The sequence below is a fragment of the Girardinichthys multiradiatus genome, chromosome 2 (assembly GCF_021462225.1).
Source record: "Girardinichthys multiradiatus isolate DD_20200921_A chromosome 2, DD_fGirMul_XY1, whole genome shotgun sequence".
Taxonomy (NCBI): Eukaryota; Metazoa; Chordata; class Actinopteri; order Cyprinodontiformes; family Goodeidae; genus Girardinichthys; species Girardinichthys multiradiatus.
Window position 1 is genome coordinate 43,650,318 of NC_061795.1, and position 16,123 is coordinate 43,666,440.

Genomic DNA, 16,123 nt, shown 5'->3' on the forward strand with positions numbered 1-16,123 from the left:
TCCTGATGGTACATGTGGGCGTTATGGTTCTGATAGTCCTGATGGGCCCTGGAGGTGCTAATAGTCCTAAAGCATCCTGACTGATATATCCTGATGGTACTTATAAATTCTGTTGTTCCTCAAGGCTTGGGCGGTCTTGACGGGTCCTCATGGTTCTGATGGTCCTAATAGCCTGCGCGGTCCTGATGGTTCTGAAATCCCCGATGGTCCTGACATTAAAGAAGGCCTGGAGTGTCTTACTAGTTCCTAATAGACTCTGTAAGAAACAAATGTATGTAGTAAAGGTCAATCTCTGACTGTGGGTGGAGGTAGAGCCTGTCCCAACAGCCAACTGGAAAGAGTCTGGGCTAAACCTGGACAGGTGATCATCACCTCAGAGACCAGTTATTACTGTTGGGACCAGTTAGCTAGCATGCCTGTAGTTGGACTGGGGTGGGGGGTCAGGGGGTCTCATACATCCTCGGTGAGGACATGGAAGTGCCATGCAGTTGATGCAGACCGCTGCTCCACCGTGCAGCAAACAGCAGAGGTCAGCCAGGAGAACATGCATGTACAACAAATGTATAATCTGTGCTGTCCTCTGCTGGTCACCCACCAGATCCGCCTCAGGTGTTCCAAGGGTGGGGGGGGGGGGTTGATGTACTGTGAACTGTGAGATGATGGAGGGACAGCTGAGTGTAAACGGAACGAGAGCCAGAATTAACCACAGGAAGCTACCAGGATATTACCACAGAGTGGTGTGACTTTATGGTTGATTGCAGTGTCCTGTGGGAATGAGATACTGGGTAACCAGGTTAGTTTCTATAAGATTCTAATCTGATCCTGAATCTTTTAGGACATGGACAATCATTTTTTAATTCCAAAGTGTTGGCTTTGAAGATGATGAGACGCCCTGAGGATCCACAGTAAAGAGATTATCATAAGGACATCCTTCTCTTCGTGTTCTTCAGGTGTAAGACAGACTCTGCCAAGTTGGACAGGTTTTTGAGGATTTGGTCTTGGCAGCAGCTGGATATTTTCCTGTAAAGTCAGGGGTGGAGGTGTGTCTGGGCTATGTCAGAATCTGACTGACTCCAGGCTTTGTAGCATTCTCTGAAGTTGTAAAGTGGTGGATGGACGCTGGTTCCTCCAGGATCCTCAGCTGCAGGTTTACTTGTCCTTCAGATGCTCACTGAGAGAACTGACGAACGCTTACTTAAGGGCTCGGGCATCTATCCAGACGCCGCTCCCAGAGTCCTAAAGGTTACAGGCAACTCAGCCACTAAACGGGCACCCAGTCTCGTTCTCCATTATTTACCTGTCTCCTCACTTATGGGTTTGATCAAAGGTTCGCTTTCAATCTTAAGTGTAAAGGTGAACGGTATGGTCAAAATAAAGAGCCTCTGCCTACCTGAGAGCTTTTTCCTGGAATAACCTGCTGACACAGGACATCTTGGACACAGATACAACCACAAACATGCCAAAACAGTTTAAGCAGATCCTTTGCAACCTCTCTGCAAACTGTGGCTTTAGACAAAAGATCCCAATCTGACAAAATGCTACAAGAACAGCTGATTTAATGCAGTAACTTTTATTTGACGTTCCTCAGAATAACTGTAGGAGGGGGAAGCTGTGAACTCAAAAGTCCACATCTTCCCAAACATATTACAACACTATTTTCACCTTTGATATTTTCCCCCTGACATATTTGGTAGTTTTCTAGTTGAATTGTACTGGATAAATTTCACATCAATGCAGAAAAACCTTTGAAATTATTTATCATGATCTCAGATTTTTACCAGAGGTATGTACACTTCTGAGAGCCACTGAATTAAAGTTTTAGATGTACCCTGGTTTCTGAATTATTTGAAACACTTAATAATTAATCATCTGTGTTATTATTCTTCTATAAATATATATATTCTTTTTTATAGCTCTGTGAATAAATCACATTATTTTGGAAGGATGTTGCAGCTACCAACACTGAGGTAACATGTAATTAGCAGGAATGGGTATGAATATATTTATTGAAGCAGCTTTTGTCAAACTTTTATCTGTAACAAATAATTTTGTAACAGTAATACTGTCATTTTCAGAATAGATCCGACCCACATACAGAGAACACTCAGAGGAAATAACTGAAAAGTAAAAGGTGTTTATTTACAACAGTGAGTCAGGGACATGAACAGGTAAATTCACCAACTATATGAAAAGAGGGGAAGAGAACTGGTGAAACAGGGAACTGATATGTTGCGAAAAATAACGTAAGGTAATTTCTGTAATCAGGAAAATGGCTTTCTAAACAAATGCCGTCAGGTCGCCAGGGATAGAATAGAATAGAATAGAATAGAATATGTTTGTAGAAGCTGTAGGAGCCTCATTGCTGGGTTCCCTACATTTGTTGCCACAGAAGTGACTGGGACATCTGAATTCAATCACTTTGGATGGGGGAGTGAATACTTTGGCAATATTGTGTCTCTGCAAAGTAGCACAAAAGTTAAAATCAATTCCTTAAATTAGACGGTTTACTTGGGCGTCAGAATGTCCAGATCTTTCAGCTGCTGCTCGAACAGATGGTTGATGAGAGCCACACCAAAGCAGTCTCCCAGCACATTCACCACTGTGTTGCTGCGGTCTCTGAGGGGCACATAGGAAAAGAACAAACATGCAGTTAGACTCAACTCTGGTTCTCTTTAATGGGTTTCTTCGTCTAAAACATGATGCACCGGATCTTCTTCAGCTCAGACCTTTCCCGGCCACGTCAGTCATGAAGGTTGGTTTTTTCCATCTTTGTTACACACGTTCTCCACAGCATTTGATTACTTTGTGCAGATGAAAGTAGGTGATCCAATAAATTCAGTTTTATAGGCAAGCTAAAAAACATTTCTGATTTTGGACCAGTATAATTTCAGCTAGGGTCTGATGGTTAAAGTAACAGGCTGTGACCAACGAGTCAAACTTACAGGAGCCACTCCATCACTACCAGGAGGAAGGCATCGTTTGCAGGCAGTCCCACCGCTGTCAAAAACAAGAGCGTGGTCACAGCTCCCGTTGCTGGCATCCCTGCAGCTCCAATGCTGGATATGGAAGCAGTCACTGCAAATCAAGCAATTCTTTCTCAACTATAACACATAACATATCATGCCATTCCCTCAGCACATGACTTCTCTCAGTTACTGGCACCTATAGGAAGCCGCGTACCCGACTGCAATTATCTGGGCCAACTCCAGCTTGATGTCGCATAGCTGGGCAATGAAAATGGCTGCAACCACTTCATAGAGGCAGTTCCATTCATGTTTAGGCTGGTGGCGATGGGCAGCATGAACTGGTTGATTTTTCTCTCGACCTTCAGTATCTCTTCACAGCATTGAAAGGTTACAGGCAGAGTGGCGGAGCTTTGGCACAAAACACATCCTTTACTTGAGCGCCGTTCGTATAAGGAAACCATAAAAGCGTCACTCCTTGACAACGAAGGAACAGTCCTTACCTGGACGAGACGATAGCTGCAGTCAGCAGGGCTTTTGAAACCTGCTTGAAGAGCACAAAGGGGTTCCGCTTGACAAGCACCAAATAAAGCAAGAGAAGAACAATAAATGAGTGGACGAAGAGCCTGAAAGAGACAACAAAGTCACGCTCAGTATTAAAGACATGTGCTGCCTTACAGAAGTATTGAACTTTTTCACATTTTGCTACGTTAAATCCACACACTTTAATCTGTTTTGGGGGGATTTTATACGATAGACTAACAGACAGTGGTTGTAAAGTGGAAGGAAATGATGCATGGTTTCACAATAAAATCTAAGAAGAGTTTTGTGCCTCCCTGAATCAATACTTTATAGAACTACCTTTGCTGCAGTTACATCTGCAAGTCCTTTGGATGATGTCTCTTCCAGCTTCGCTCTTTCATACAATGACAATTTTTCACTTTCTTCTACGCAAAATAGCCCGAGCTCAGTCAGACTGGATGTAGAGTGTCTGAAAACAGAAATGTACACAAGCTGCCACAGACTGTCAAATAGATTTAGGTTTGGACTTTGACTTGGCCATTCTAACACATGAATAAGCTTTGATCTTTAGCTGTATGTTTAGAGTCGTGCTGATGGAAGATGAATCTCACCACAGTCTAAAGTCTTTTGCTGTGTCTAACATATTTTCTTCCAGGACTGACTTTTATGAAGCTTAAAACATCTTCCTATCAACTCTGACAAGCTTCCCTGTTACTGATGAAAAAAAGCATTCCCACAGCATGATGCTGCCACAACCATGTCTCACCATGGGGATGGTGTGTTCAGGGTGATTTGAAGTTTTTAGTCGTCCAGTCAGTGAATTCTCTTACCTGAGCTGTGGATCTCTGCAGCTCCTCCAGAGAAGTCTGGCTGTCTTGGCTGCTCCTCTTGACCCCACCCCCAGTTTAGGTGGATGTCCATGTCTTGATAGATTTGTAGTTGGTCCATCCTCTTTCCATGTTCATATAATGGATTGAACATAGTTCTGTGAGATGTTGGGTTATTGTTGTAGAACCTAACCCTGCTTTAAACTTCTCCACAACATTCTCCCTGACCTGTCCTTGGTCTACATGATGCTGTTTGTTCACTAATGTTCTCTAACAAACCTCTGAGACCCTAACATGACTTCAGGATGTTTGGGGGAATCAGCGTAAGGAAGGACGAATATAAATGCATGCTGCACTTTATCTCTAAAAAAAATTAGAAAACCATCTATCATTTTCCTTTCCCTTCACATTTATATTCCACTTTGTGATGCAAAGAACTGTATTCATAAAAGCTCCATTTCAGACGGGAAGCTAAAACATTTTCACCCTCTGAACATGAAGAAGTAGGAAACCAGTGCTACGGTTCTACATACATTCAAAACACAATTTGTTTTTCTTTGGTCACTCTGGTGGAGTTGAACGTTGCTACCTGAGGAGCAGTGGCGTCAATCTGACAACAAGGCTGAAACAGACAAGGTGGACATACCCAAGAATAACCTTCCGAGTTCAATGACAGATTCCCAGTTTTGAACCTCAACCACGTGGCTTGCGATCATGAACAAAACTCCGATTGGCAAGTACCTGAAACAAAAGTCAGTCAAATTGAAGAAGTTAAAAAAATGAAGGGTGTTATAATTTATTTTAAATAAGGATCTGTTAAAAAAGAAAGAAACAGCTGTCCTATGTAAATACAAGAACAAAAATTACATTTTAATGGTACATTACCAGTGACTTACCCCTGTGTTTGACTAATTAAGGGCCTGTTTATAAACTTAAAATCATTCTAATTTGATAAAGTAGTGAAATGATATACTGTTTGCTCTTACCACAACATCCAAGTAATTATAATTTGTATGCCTTCGTTGAGGCTTTTAATGGCATCCACAGTGGTCTTTGCTTTTTCTCCATTCCTCATCATCAGGATGCCGATGATGAAAGACCAAATGATCAGTCCCAGCATGTTGGATCCAGCAATATAGCCGCCTGTGAGTCGTATCTCTGTGCCATTCTGCGCCAACCAACACAAACACCCTGCTTGTGATCCTCTAAAAGTAATATTGTAGGAGTACACAGTCTTGCTAGAGAATTCATACCACGTTCCCACATCAAGTCAAGTTAAGGCCATAAATCTGTGAAGTATATGTCCGGATTTGTAGGTTTTTGAGTTTTGTTTTGGATCTTACTCGTAATTGTTTTATTCTCCAGGTGATGCTCTACTAGTTATGTCTCTATGTTCAGTTTCTCACCTTTTCTTGTATTTTGTTTATGGTGTATTTTAGTTTTGTTTAATGAATAAAACATTTATTGAGGTTAGATTGTGTATTTCTGTTTAGTTCCAGTCATGTTTTGGTTTCACTCTCTGCCGCTGAGATCAGCCTCATTCAGCCTCATTCAGCCTCATTCAGCCTCATTCAGCCCACCTGCTTCATGTAATCAGTCTCACTGTTTTCACCTGTGCCACGCTCTACATCAACCCTTCTGTTCAGTTTGGTCCTGTTTGACCTACGCCTGTTTAAGACTGCTACACCCATGCCAAGTTGTCCATGTCGCTCCTGCCATATCATGCCAAGCTTTAGGTTTTTGTAATTAAATCTTTTCAGTTCACTGATCTGTTCCTGCCTGCTGGTCTGCATTTGGGTCCTACTCCAAGAGCTTTTTCAGACATTAGTGCATAATTGTGAAGAGAAAAGAAAATATCTCATCGTTCTAAAAAACAACAATCTCAACAATTCTGTGTGTATTCTCATTTTTCTAAACTATATGTTGTAGCCCATAGAAAATTATGCATATCCAATTATCCACCTGTGTATGTGAATTTGTTTTTCTTCATCAGGAACAGAGATGATGGGAAGCTAAATCCAGAACAATCTAGGAAGGAAACCTGTCAGAGGCTGTAAAACACTTGAGACTAGGGTGGAGATTCACCTTCCAGCAGGACAACCACCCTAAACACACCACCAGAGCTACAGTTGAATGGTTTAGATCAGGGGTCTCCAACTCCAATCCTCAAGAACTACTGTCCAGCAACGTTGAGATGCCTCCAAAACAACTGAACCAAATAACTGAACTACCCCCTCACCATGTCACCAAGTTCTGCAGAGGCCTGGTAATGCACCATTTATTTGATTTGGGTGTGTTGGATCAGGGGTGCATCTTAAAATGACAGTTTAGTAGCTCTTCAGATCTGAAGTTGAAGACACCTGGCTTAGCTCAAAGCAGATTTGTGTGTTAGAATGGCCTAGTCAAATCCAGGCCCAAATCCAATTGAGAATCTGTTGCAAGATGCTAAAATGGATGTTCAGAAAGACTACACCTAATCTGACTGATCTTGAGCAATTGTGAAGAATGAACAAAAATATTGGGTAAATCTGTCTCTCTCTAAACCCTTAGATATGAGCGTGTACATGGTTGCCTATCCTGTTGTCTCTGAGTTCCTTTCTAATGGACTGGCGACCTGTCCAGGGTGTACCCCACATCCAACCCAATGACCGCTGGAGATGGGCACACAAGCCCCACAGGTGGGCTTAATACAAACGCGCATCACATCTTTAAGCTTTTTATTTGTAAGATTCATGAAGCCATGTGTCTTTTTTTACAATTAAGTAGTGTTTGTATTGGTCCAAATAAAATACATTGATGTTTGTGGTTGTAATGTGAAAAAGCTATGAACACTTTTGCTGTATAATAAGAACAAAAATCTGAAAAAATACTGATAGTGGATCATAGGATGGCTTGTCTTCATCTACTTCAACCAGAACTATCTCGGTCCTGTACTGGCAGAAAAAAAGAAATGTTCACTTTCCAAACATAACATTGGAAGTTAGAAAGTGAGCTGTGGACCTGAATAAAAACATACCTGTTTGTAGCAAGCCTGAATGAAGTTCTCAGGAACCATGTTTCTATGTGAGTAAAAGGAAAGCTACTCAGAAACTAAGCTTGTAAATGTCAAAGACACCAAAACATGAGGTCGTTATTTTTCACCAGTTTCATATCATCTCTTCACATAAACAAAGATGGATGGACCATAGAGGTCAGAGATTATAAAGACTTCTCTAAGAAGGAAATAATAACCTGAATATGGAGAAAAATATGATTTCTGTCTAAACACTTTTCCTCTCACCTCAAAAGATCCATGAGGACGACGACAACGGAGAAAGGATGTTGCTCCTCATCGTCCTCGTCTGTTGGCGTATTTGTCACACCAGGCTGGAGTAAGAGCACCAGAACTATTCCTGCAATACAGAGTCGCAGGAAGGATGTTAAACGCAATAACGCAAAAATCTATGTGAAAAACTGCTACCTGTGATAAAGTTACCAATGAAATTTATAGTTATTTTTTTAGCTTTTCAGTTTCTTTCTATAGGCGACATTGAACCCTAATGCTGTTTACTGTAAATAAAAAGGAAAGTCTATCATTAATTTCATAAACGAGTAAAATAGTGACTAACTACATGTCATTTACAGAATACATTCTTAGCGGGAGGAAAATGTGTGAAAATGATCAAATAAAACAAGGTTGACTGTAGAATATGACCTACAGACGTTCCAGTCACATTCAGTAAATTAGAATATCTGATCTGTTAGGAATAACCTTTATTAATATTACTCATAGCTGTTTTTCCCATTTATACCATAGTGATATAAAGCATAAGTTCTGTTTCCCTTTTGTTACAAGAGGATAAGAAGCTCATAAACATATAGTACAAGGATAAATGGCCCAAGGTTTGTCATGAACAACCTGTGGCTGGGGCACTGGGTTTGATGGTGGAGCAGCCGGTATAACTGGTTTGATTAGAAAGCAGCACACTTAGATTAAGTATGGACACCCGCTTCTACACAACCTACCAGATAGACACCACAATGGTGACACATAGTCTACTGATAAACACTGAGGGAGGGAACATCCATTGCATTGGAGAACCAGATATAAAACTACATGTGACCTTCTATCGAGACTCTTCGTCATCCTCTAACAGACGGTGACGGTCCGAGACGGGAGCCTCAGCGCTGATCTCTGTAATCATTCCTCTGCCTTAATTTAGATTAGAAGAGCTAAAAGTTAGAAACTGTTTGAGAGTCGTTCCTTTAAGAGCCAGAGTTAGATAAAGTGTGTGATCGCTTCTGAGGACCAAGGACCGGAGGAACTCTGAGACGTCTGACCGCCAACAGGGTGCGGTGGCTCGGATAGATCCAATGAGGCTCGTTTGTCAGATTAAAATGAAAACCTTTCAGAAGGAACTAAAACTTTTCATTAAGACCACATTTCTGTATGAAAATGTTTTTATTGGTCTGATTAATATTGTAACCATGTCATGTTTTCATTAGAAAAGCATAATTAAATGAAATAAAGGCTTAAAAACATCAGTCTGTGCATAATTATCTGTATAATGTGTTTCACTTAATGAATGTTACTGAAATAAATGAACGTTTCAACAATATTTTAATTTTTACAAGTTTCAGTAATTTACTTAGCAAACTATTATCAAAAATTAGCATCTGTTATTCTGAATAACTGCATTAATAGACACATTTTTCCAGGACATTAGTATTTAGTCTAATCCCTTTTCCTGAATGGGTTTCTTTATGTAATTCAAAAGTAAAACTCAATAAATACTAGTATTTACATGTCTGTACCAGAACACCACTGCTTTAACGTTTCTCAGCTTTACCATCTTACAAACACTGGCGTGATTTAAATCCAGTACAGAACAAACCCAACAGAACCACTACAATAATTGTCCTGCAGCAGTTAGCTGTGCTGCAATGCTTATAAAATCATCTGCTGAGGGATCAGGGACCTGCTGGGGAATCAGGGACCTGCTGGGGGATCAGGGACCTGCTGGGGGATCAGGGACCTGCTGGGGGATCATGGACCTGCTGGGGAATCAGGGACCTGCTGGGGGATCAGGAACCTGCTGGGGGATCAGGGACCTGCTGAGGGATCAGGAACCTGCTGGGGGATCAGGAACCTGCTGGGGGATCAGGAACCTGCTGGGGAATCAGGGTCCTGCTGAGGGATCAGGGACCTGCTGAGGGATCAGGGACCTGCTGAGGGATCAGGGACCTGCTGAGGGATCAGGGACCTGCTGAGGGATCAGGGACCTGCTGAGGGATCATGGACCTGCTGGGGGATCAGGGACCTGCTGAGGGATCAGGGACCTGCTGGGGGATCAGGAACCTGCTGGGGAATCAGGGTCCTGCTGGGGGATCAGGAACCTGCTGGGGGATCATGGACCTGCTGGGGAATCAGGAACCTGCTGGGGGATCAGGAACCTGCTGGGGAATCAGGGTCCTGCTGAGGGATCAGGGACCTGCTGAGGGATCAGGGACCTGCTGAGGGATCAGGGACCTGCTGAGGGATCAGGAACCTGCTGGGGGATCAGGAACCTGCTGAGGGATCAGGAACCTCCTGGGGGATCAGGAACCTGCTGGGGGATCAGGGACCTGCTGGGGGATCAGGGACCTGCTGGGGGATCAGGGACCTGCTGGGGGATCAGGGACCTGCTGGGGGATCATGGACCTGCTGGGGAATCAGGGACCTGCTGGGGGATCAGGAACCAGCTGGGGGATCAGGAACCTGCTGGGGAATCAGGGTCCTGCTGAGGGATCAGGGACCTGCTGAGGGATCAGGGACCTGCTGAGGGATCAGGAACCTGCTGGGGGATCAGGAACCTGCTGAGGGATCAGGGACCTGCTGAGGGATCAGGGACCTGCTGAGGGATCATGGACCTGCTGGGGGATCAGGGACCTGCTGAGGGATCAGGGACCTGCTGGGGGATCAGGAACCTGCTGGGGAATCAGGGTCCTGCTGGGGGATCAGGGACCTGATGGGGGATCAGGGACCTGCTGGGGGATCAAGGGCATCAAACTCTTGTGGAGACTCTCACGAGGGCAACAGTTTGAAGGAACAGAACTACTAATAGGTGGGAGAAAAAGAAGATATTCTCAGAATTTGGACGGTTATATTTCTGTTACACCCTCTGTTACAGATACTGTAAGTTTAACCCACAAGTGAACATGATTTGGACGTTGTTGACTATATTTTTTGTTATACTTATTTTGAAATTTGGGAACATTTAAGGTTCTGAGTTTGTGGGTTTTGAATCACTGCCAATTAGGGATTCAAGTTATCCATTAATGAGTTAATCTAAAGTAGATTGATTTTATTGATCCACTAACAATTAATAAGTGACCATTTTCTTAAAAACCTGAGTTTTCTCTTATATCAAGAGGGTGTTTCCCTAATATGAAGGGAAATTTTATACAATATGCTGAATTTAAAATGAGAAGCACATCACTATATTTTAACAGTTGTATTTTGCGTAGTGAGCTTATGTTCATTCTGTTGTATCGTTACAAATAAAGTTTAAAAAAGGCTGGCCTACAGCTATTGATGTGGCCCAGTCCTTTTCATTTGATGGTACCAAGAAGCATTTGCAGCCGGGTCGGACATCGGTTCACATTAAGCGACTGTGTTTCACCTCAAAAAATGTATGTTAGGTTGACAGCGACTGAGGTCGGATCCGGCCGGTTCTTCTCACACACTTGCAGACTCTGGTCTTCACTCCCTCTCACAACAACAGATTTTTGTTTCGACCACAACTAGTGCAGACTGGCGCAGACTTTTCCCAACTAGGAACCAGGGGTGAAATCAGGAAAGAGAGTGTGTAGTTTGTCCCCAGCTGTAGCTGCTACGTCCTTCAGATGGGTGAAGGTTATTTTACACCTTCAGTAGCTCAAACCTTTCCAGTTCTGGTCCTTTCAGTGCGGACATCTTATACACACTTTGACAACTGACAACTTTGAGTCATAATCCATAATCTAAATTGGAGTAATATAAAGGTGGTTAAATGGCTCCAATAAATAAATAATACCATTAGGACTCTTATAGAATTTATGATTAATTCAAGGGACAAAACCTGATTTCTTTTTTATAGTCAAAGTGCTTAAGGGGGTTCAGAACCAAAGTAAACGGAAACATTACACTAAACATTGTGTAACTTGAGTAAAAATGACTGGACCCAGAAGGATTACAGCTCACAGTGCAACATTAACCAAAATATTTTCAAATGACTTAGAAAACAGTGCAGTGAATGGGCATCAAATCAATGACATTAGAGACCACCTTCCAGTTTTCCTGGTCGGAAGAGACTTTAGTCACAGTCAAAAATGAACAACTAAAACAAATTTAGGAAGTAATATATGAAGAGAAACATTGATAAGGCATATTTAACTCTCTTTTCAAAGCCTTACGTTATAAATATAGTTCAATAAATCAAAATGATGGAAGGATAACAGTTGCTGGAAATAAAACTCTTTATATTGGCAATTTTTTCACACTTAAAGGTCTGTCTTGTAAATGAGAACTTGCCTCAATGAGATTACCTGTATAAATAAGTGTTTAATAAATAAATATCAAAAGAATAAAAAAAACTTAATAACAATTCTAAGCATTATTGTAATAAACCTTAAGATAGAAATAATTGCAGTATTTGGAAAAGGTTAAATGTCAAATATTAAGACTGACCACAGACGAGTAAACTAGGTTAGGTTTGGTTAAGGTTATTTTGAACACATTCATTATTATTTAAGTCACATCTTGACATATTAGATTTCCTTACAAACTCAGAGATAACTACTACTTAACTATTTACACAATTTAGTTTTGTTTTTTCTAAACAAATAAAAATCAAATCAAAAAAAGACTTTAATTAATGCAAAACAGCAAGAAGAACAATTAACCAGCTTAACTGCAATATATTTTTAAGAGCCATTACTGCCCAGGGTTAAACTGCTCTTTATCTTAATATTTATTTAAGAAAAGTATCTTGTATATTCTTCTAAACTGCTGTGTTAAACTAACAACACAAATCTCATTAACAGCATGGATGAGGTTCTTGGTATTAGACCTGACCTGGCTGATACAATCCCAGCTATAGGGGGGACTACAGATGAGCTCAGAAAAAAAATCCCTGAGTCCATTTTTCTTTCAGGGAAAGCTTTATATTTTATATATTTTTAAAATATAAGAGTAAAACCTGGACAGACTGAAATGAAATTGATATGTCACAAATAAAATTAAGGAATTTCTAAACCACTTACATGCATTATCAGGTTGTCTTTTTAGTCAGGTACATTTCCAAATAAGAGTTGAATTAATCAGAAAAAAAACCTGCCATAAAGATATTTAATGACCAAAAAAAAAATCTTTCGCTAAAATTAGTCGCAATATTTTTCTTGATAAATTCTAAAAATCAGTTTTATTGACTTCTTTGTACTAGATTTGTCTAATGTAAACAGTATGTATATTCGGTTATTTGTTTCTCAGTAGTTTGATCTGTTCATAAATTAACATATTTTTAATAAAGTAGCAAAGTTCAGTAGAAATAGGAGTCAGATTAGTTTATGTCACCATAGCAACTGAACTCAGCTGACAGTTAACAGTTTCTCTTGTTTTCTCCCTTTGTTTACATACAGGTTTGCTCAAAGATACAATAGATCAATATATATTATATATATAAATAATAATATATCTAAATAGCTGGCATTAGGGTTCAAATAAAATATCGGCTATAGTTAATTACCTGTTAACAGCTGGCATCTAAGGTACAATTTACCACATTTTTGCTATAAAACCTGGTGAAACTTACCCGTTAGCTCAAACTGGTATTACAGTTATTATTAAAACACAGGCTACATTTTATTATCTGTCAGCAGACACCATGAAATTAATATAACTGTAAATATAACTGTAAGTTGTAACAGTCAATTTCGAAAATATTAAAACATGGCTACATTTAATTTATCCATTAGCAGAAGTTGACCTTACTATTGAGATTAAAATGCAGCTACGTTTTATTACTGTTAGCGGTAACTGACATAAAAAATTGGTGACATTTTGTTAAACTTTAGCTGTAACTGTAATATGAGCCAATATTAAAACAATGGCTCAACCTTTTAATCATAACAAGTTTTTATAAAACTTTGGCTACATAGCCGCTAGCTATAACTGACGTTACTATTACTAACATAGGCTACATTACATTATAAACTGCTAGCAATATCTCACTTCTACGGTTGATTTTCAAAGCTAGGCTATATTTTATTAACATTTAGCTGTAAATGACCATAGAGAAATTAAAACGTGCTAAATTTCATTAACAGTTAGCTATAACTGACATTACCGTAAATAATAAAACAGGCTACATTTTGTTAACAGCTGTAGTAAAATAACAGTTAATATTAAAACTTAAGCTACATTTCATTAATCATAACTGACTTTACAGCTGATATTAAAAAAACATATCAGTTAGCAGAAACTTTAAACTTTAGTACAAACAATAAAGGTATAAAAATATTTAAAAAAAAACAAGCTACATTTTATTAACCGTTAGCTAACATTACAGTTAATAGTAAAACCGGCTCCAGTTGAATAACATTTAAGTGTAAGTGACATAACTACTAATATTAAAACTTAGGCTACATTTTATTAACGTTGGGAGTAACCAACATTAAAAATGACATTTTATTTGCATATATTAGCAGATCTCACATCTTTTACTTTGTTTCAGTTTATACCCAGGTTGAACTTTATCTCTTTGACCTTTAGTCTCCTTCTCACCAAGCAGCAACACTGTTCAGACACAAAAATAGACAAACATCCCAGGATGTCCAGCAGTAAAAAAAATACTTGCCTAAGACGACACCGAACAGGGTAAGGACCTGAAACTTGTGCTGCAAAGCCCAACCAGAGCAGCGTTTCTGCAGGTTCTCATTTAGGTTGCAGCCCATGTCTGTGCTGTGACCAAACAGCCAGCAAACATGTCACACAATTAGAAGAATTTATGAAAATGTAGCCAACATTTATTAAAACAAGCATTTAAAAGGTCTTACTGTAGTCAAATGAACATGTTAATATAATACTCAGAGTTTTTAGAGTTTGGGTCTCTATGGTTCTGTTCAAATACTGTTTACAATCCAAACGTTTGTGTTGAAAATGACTCTATCCATGTTATCATTAATAAATACTTCAATTCAAAATTGATGTTGAAAAAAAAAAAATTCCTCTGTATACAGCATGTCTGTATTGTAAGAAAGTACAGTTAATCCCAAAATGATAAATACTCCTGTGAGATTTAGATTTAAAATGTCATTTCAACAAAGATGGGTGTTTATGATCGACATGATTATCTTTAAAGAGAATAAACATTTAAAAGTAAGAATCGAAAAGAAAGTAACATATCTGTTTTATTTAAAGAAATTGGCATTTTGAAAAATAAAGTTACCGTTCTAAATAATAAGAAGAAGTGGAAAAATATTACTTGTAATAAAGCAGTTCATTCCTTCTTATAATTGCTGGTCAGCTTTTTGAATGTTTCCACTGGTATTCTGATTATTTATATTTGGTGATACGCTCCTTGTCTCTGAGCTAGGAAGGCCTCCTTGCCATTACCCTAATCTTTAGCTCCCTGCACAGATTCCCCATCAGATTCAGGTCAGGACTCTGATTGGGCCATTTTAAACCATTAATATTACTTCCAGTTAGAAGAAACATGTTGGGAAAATCAAAAGATTACTTTAAATCTAAATCTGCCAGAAGTAAGGATTATTTGGGGCTTAACTCTGCACGTAATCTAATGGTTGCTCAATGCCTGTAAAACCTTTAGGCTTCTTGGGATCTTTCACTGGGAAACAGTATGCTACTTGCTGTCCCTTTTCCCTAAAAATCTCAAACGTTTTGAAGGTTACAGTGATTTTATTGGCAGCCTATAGGATCCTGGTTACCTACCAACCTGCGTATCGGTGCAAGAATGTGTGCGTGTTGGTGAGTGTGACTGGATGAATGTGGACCTTGTGTTAGACGCATGCGAATGCTCAGACAACTGGAAGAGCACTATATAAAGTCACTATCTTAACCATTTAATATTCCTGATGAGCTTTTTACAGCCTTAACTAGGCTAGTAATTGATAACAGCACTAATTTTCATGCATTAAGTAATTAATGGGAATATAAGGATGAGAATTAATAAAATATTATTTAGCTTTACCTACTGCCCTTCTTTTAAAAGTGTAGAAAATGTTTAATGTCTTTCTAATTTCTTGTCTAACCAAATTTCTTTATAGTGCTCAACGCATTAAAGCTTTTCAGTTATTTCAGATTTAAACATACAGTACATACAGTCATTCTGAGCTTTAAAGCCATTGTTGTTCTAAAAACTGTTTTCTTCCATGGGAAAACACAAATAAGTTGCAGTAGTAAATAAGTTGCAACGGGGTACATTTGCACTGAGGTTTTTAACATCTCTGTCTCACTGACCGACTGAAGCTTCAGCACAAAGGTCTAAAGCCTCTGTTCTGATAATGTTGCTGTGGCACACCAGGTCCAAAAGTCATAACAGAAAAGCAGCAAATTTGTAGAAGTTACCCGTGCCCTACCTGACCCCACCTTGGTGGCGCCACATTATATAGATTATTTAAAAACAGATGTTTTTCAGCCTTTATTTCTCTTAATTATAATGATTTAGCCTCATCTAAACACATATTGTAATTTATTTAATATGATTATAGTAATTCAACTTTTTAATGGAAAAAAGGTCTTATAACATGGATTTCTGTCAATTTGAAAATGTTTTACCTAAATCAGTTTACATA

The 16,123-nt window shown here is 39.4% G+C and overlaps 1 protein-coding gene across 1 annotated transcript; it reads right to left on the reverse strand.

Annotated features, from left to right (window-relative positions):
* Positions 1-2,374: 2,374 nt before the first annotated feature.
* On the reverse strand, positions 2,375-14,352 carry LOC124857897 (excitatory amino acid transporter 3-like). The gene is given in 12 exon segments (XM_047349460.1): positions 2,375-2,616; positions 2,943-3,092; positions 3,181-3,262; positions 3,265-3,374; positions 3,467-3,589; positions 4,601-4,610; positions 4,959-5,053; positions 5,299-5,581; positions 7,143-7,245; positions 7,329-7,371; positions 7,593-7,704; positions 14,167-14,352. Coding segments are annotated over 12 exon segments (1,320 nt in total). The 5' UTR covers positions 14,264-14,352; the 3' UTR covers positions 2,375-2,504.
* Between the last annotated feature and the right edge of the window lie 1,771 nt (positions 14,353-16,123).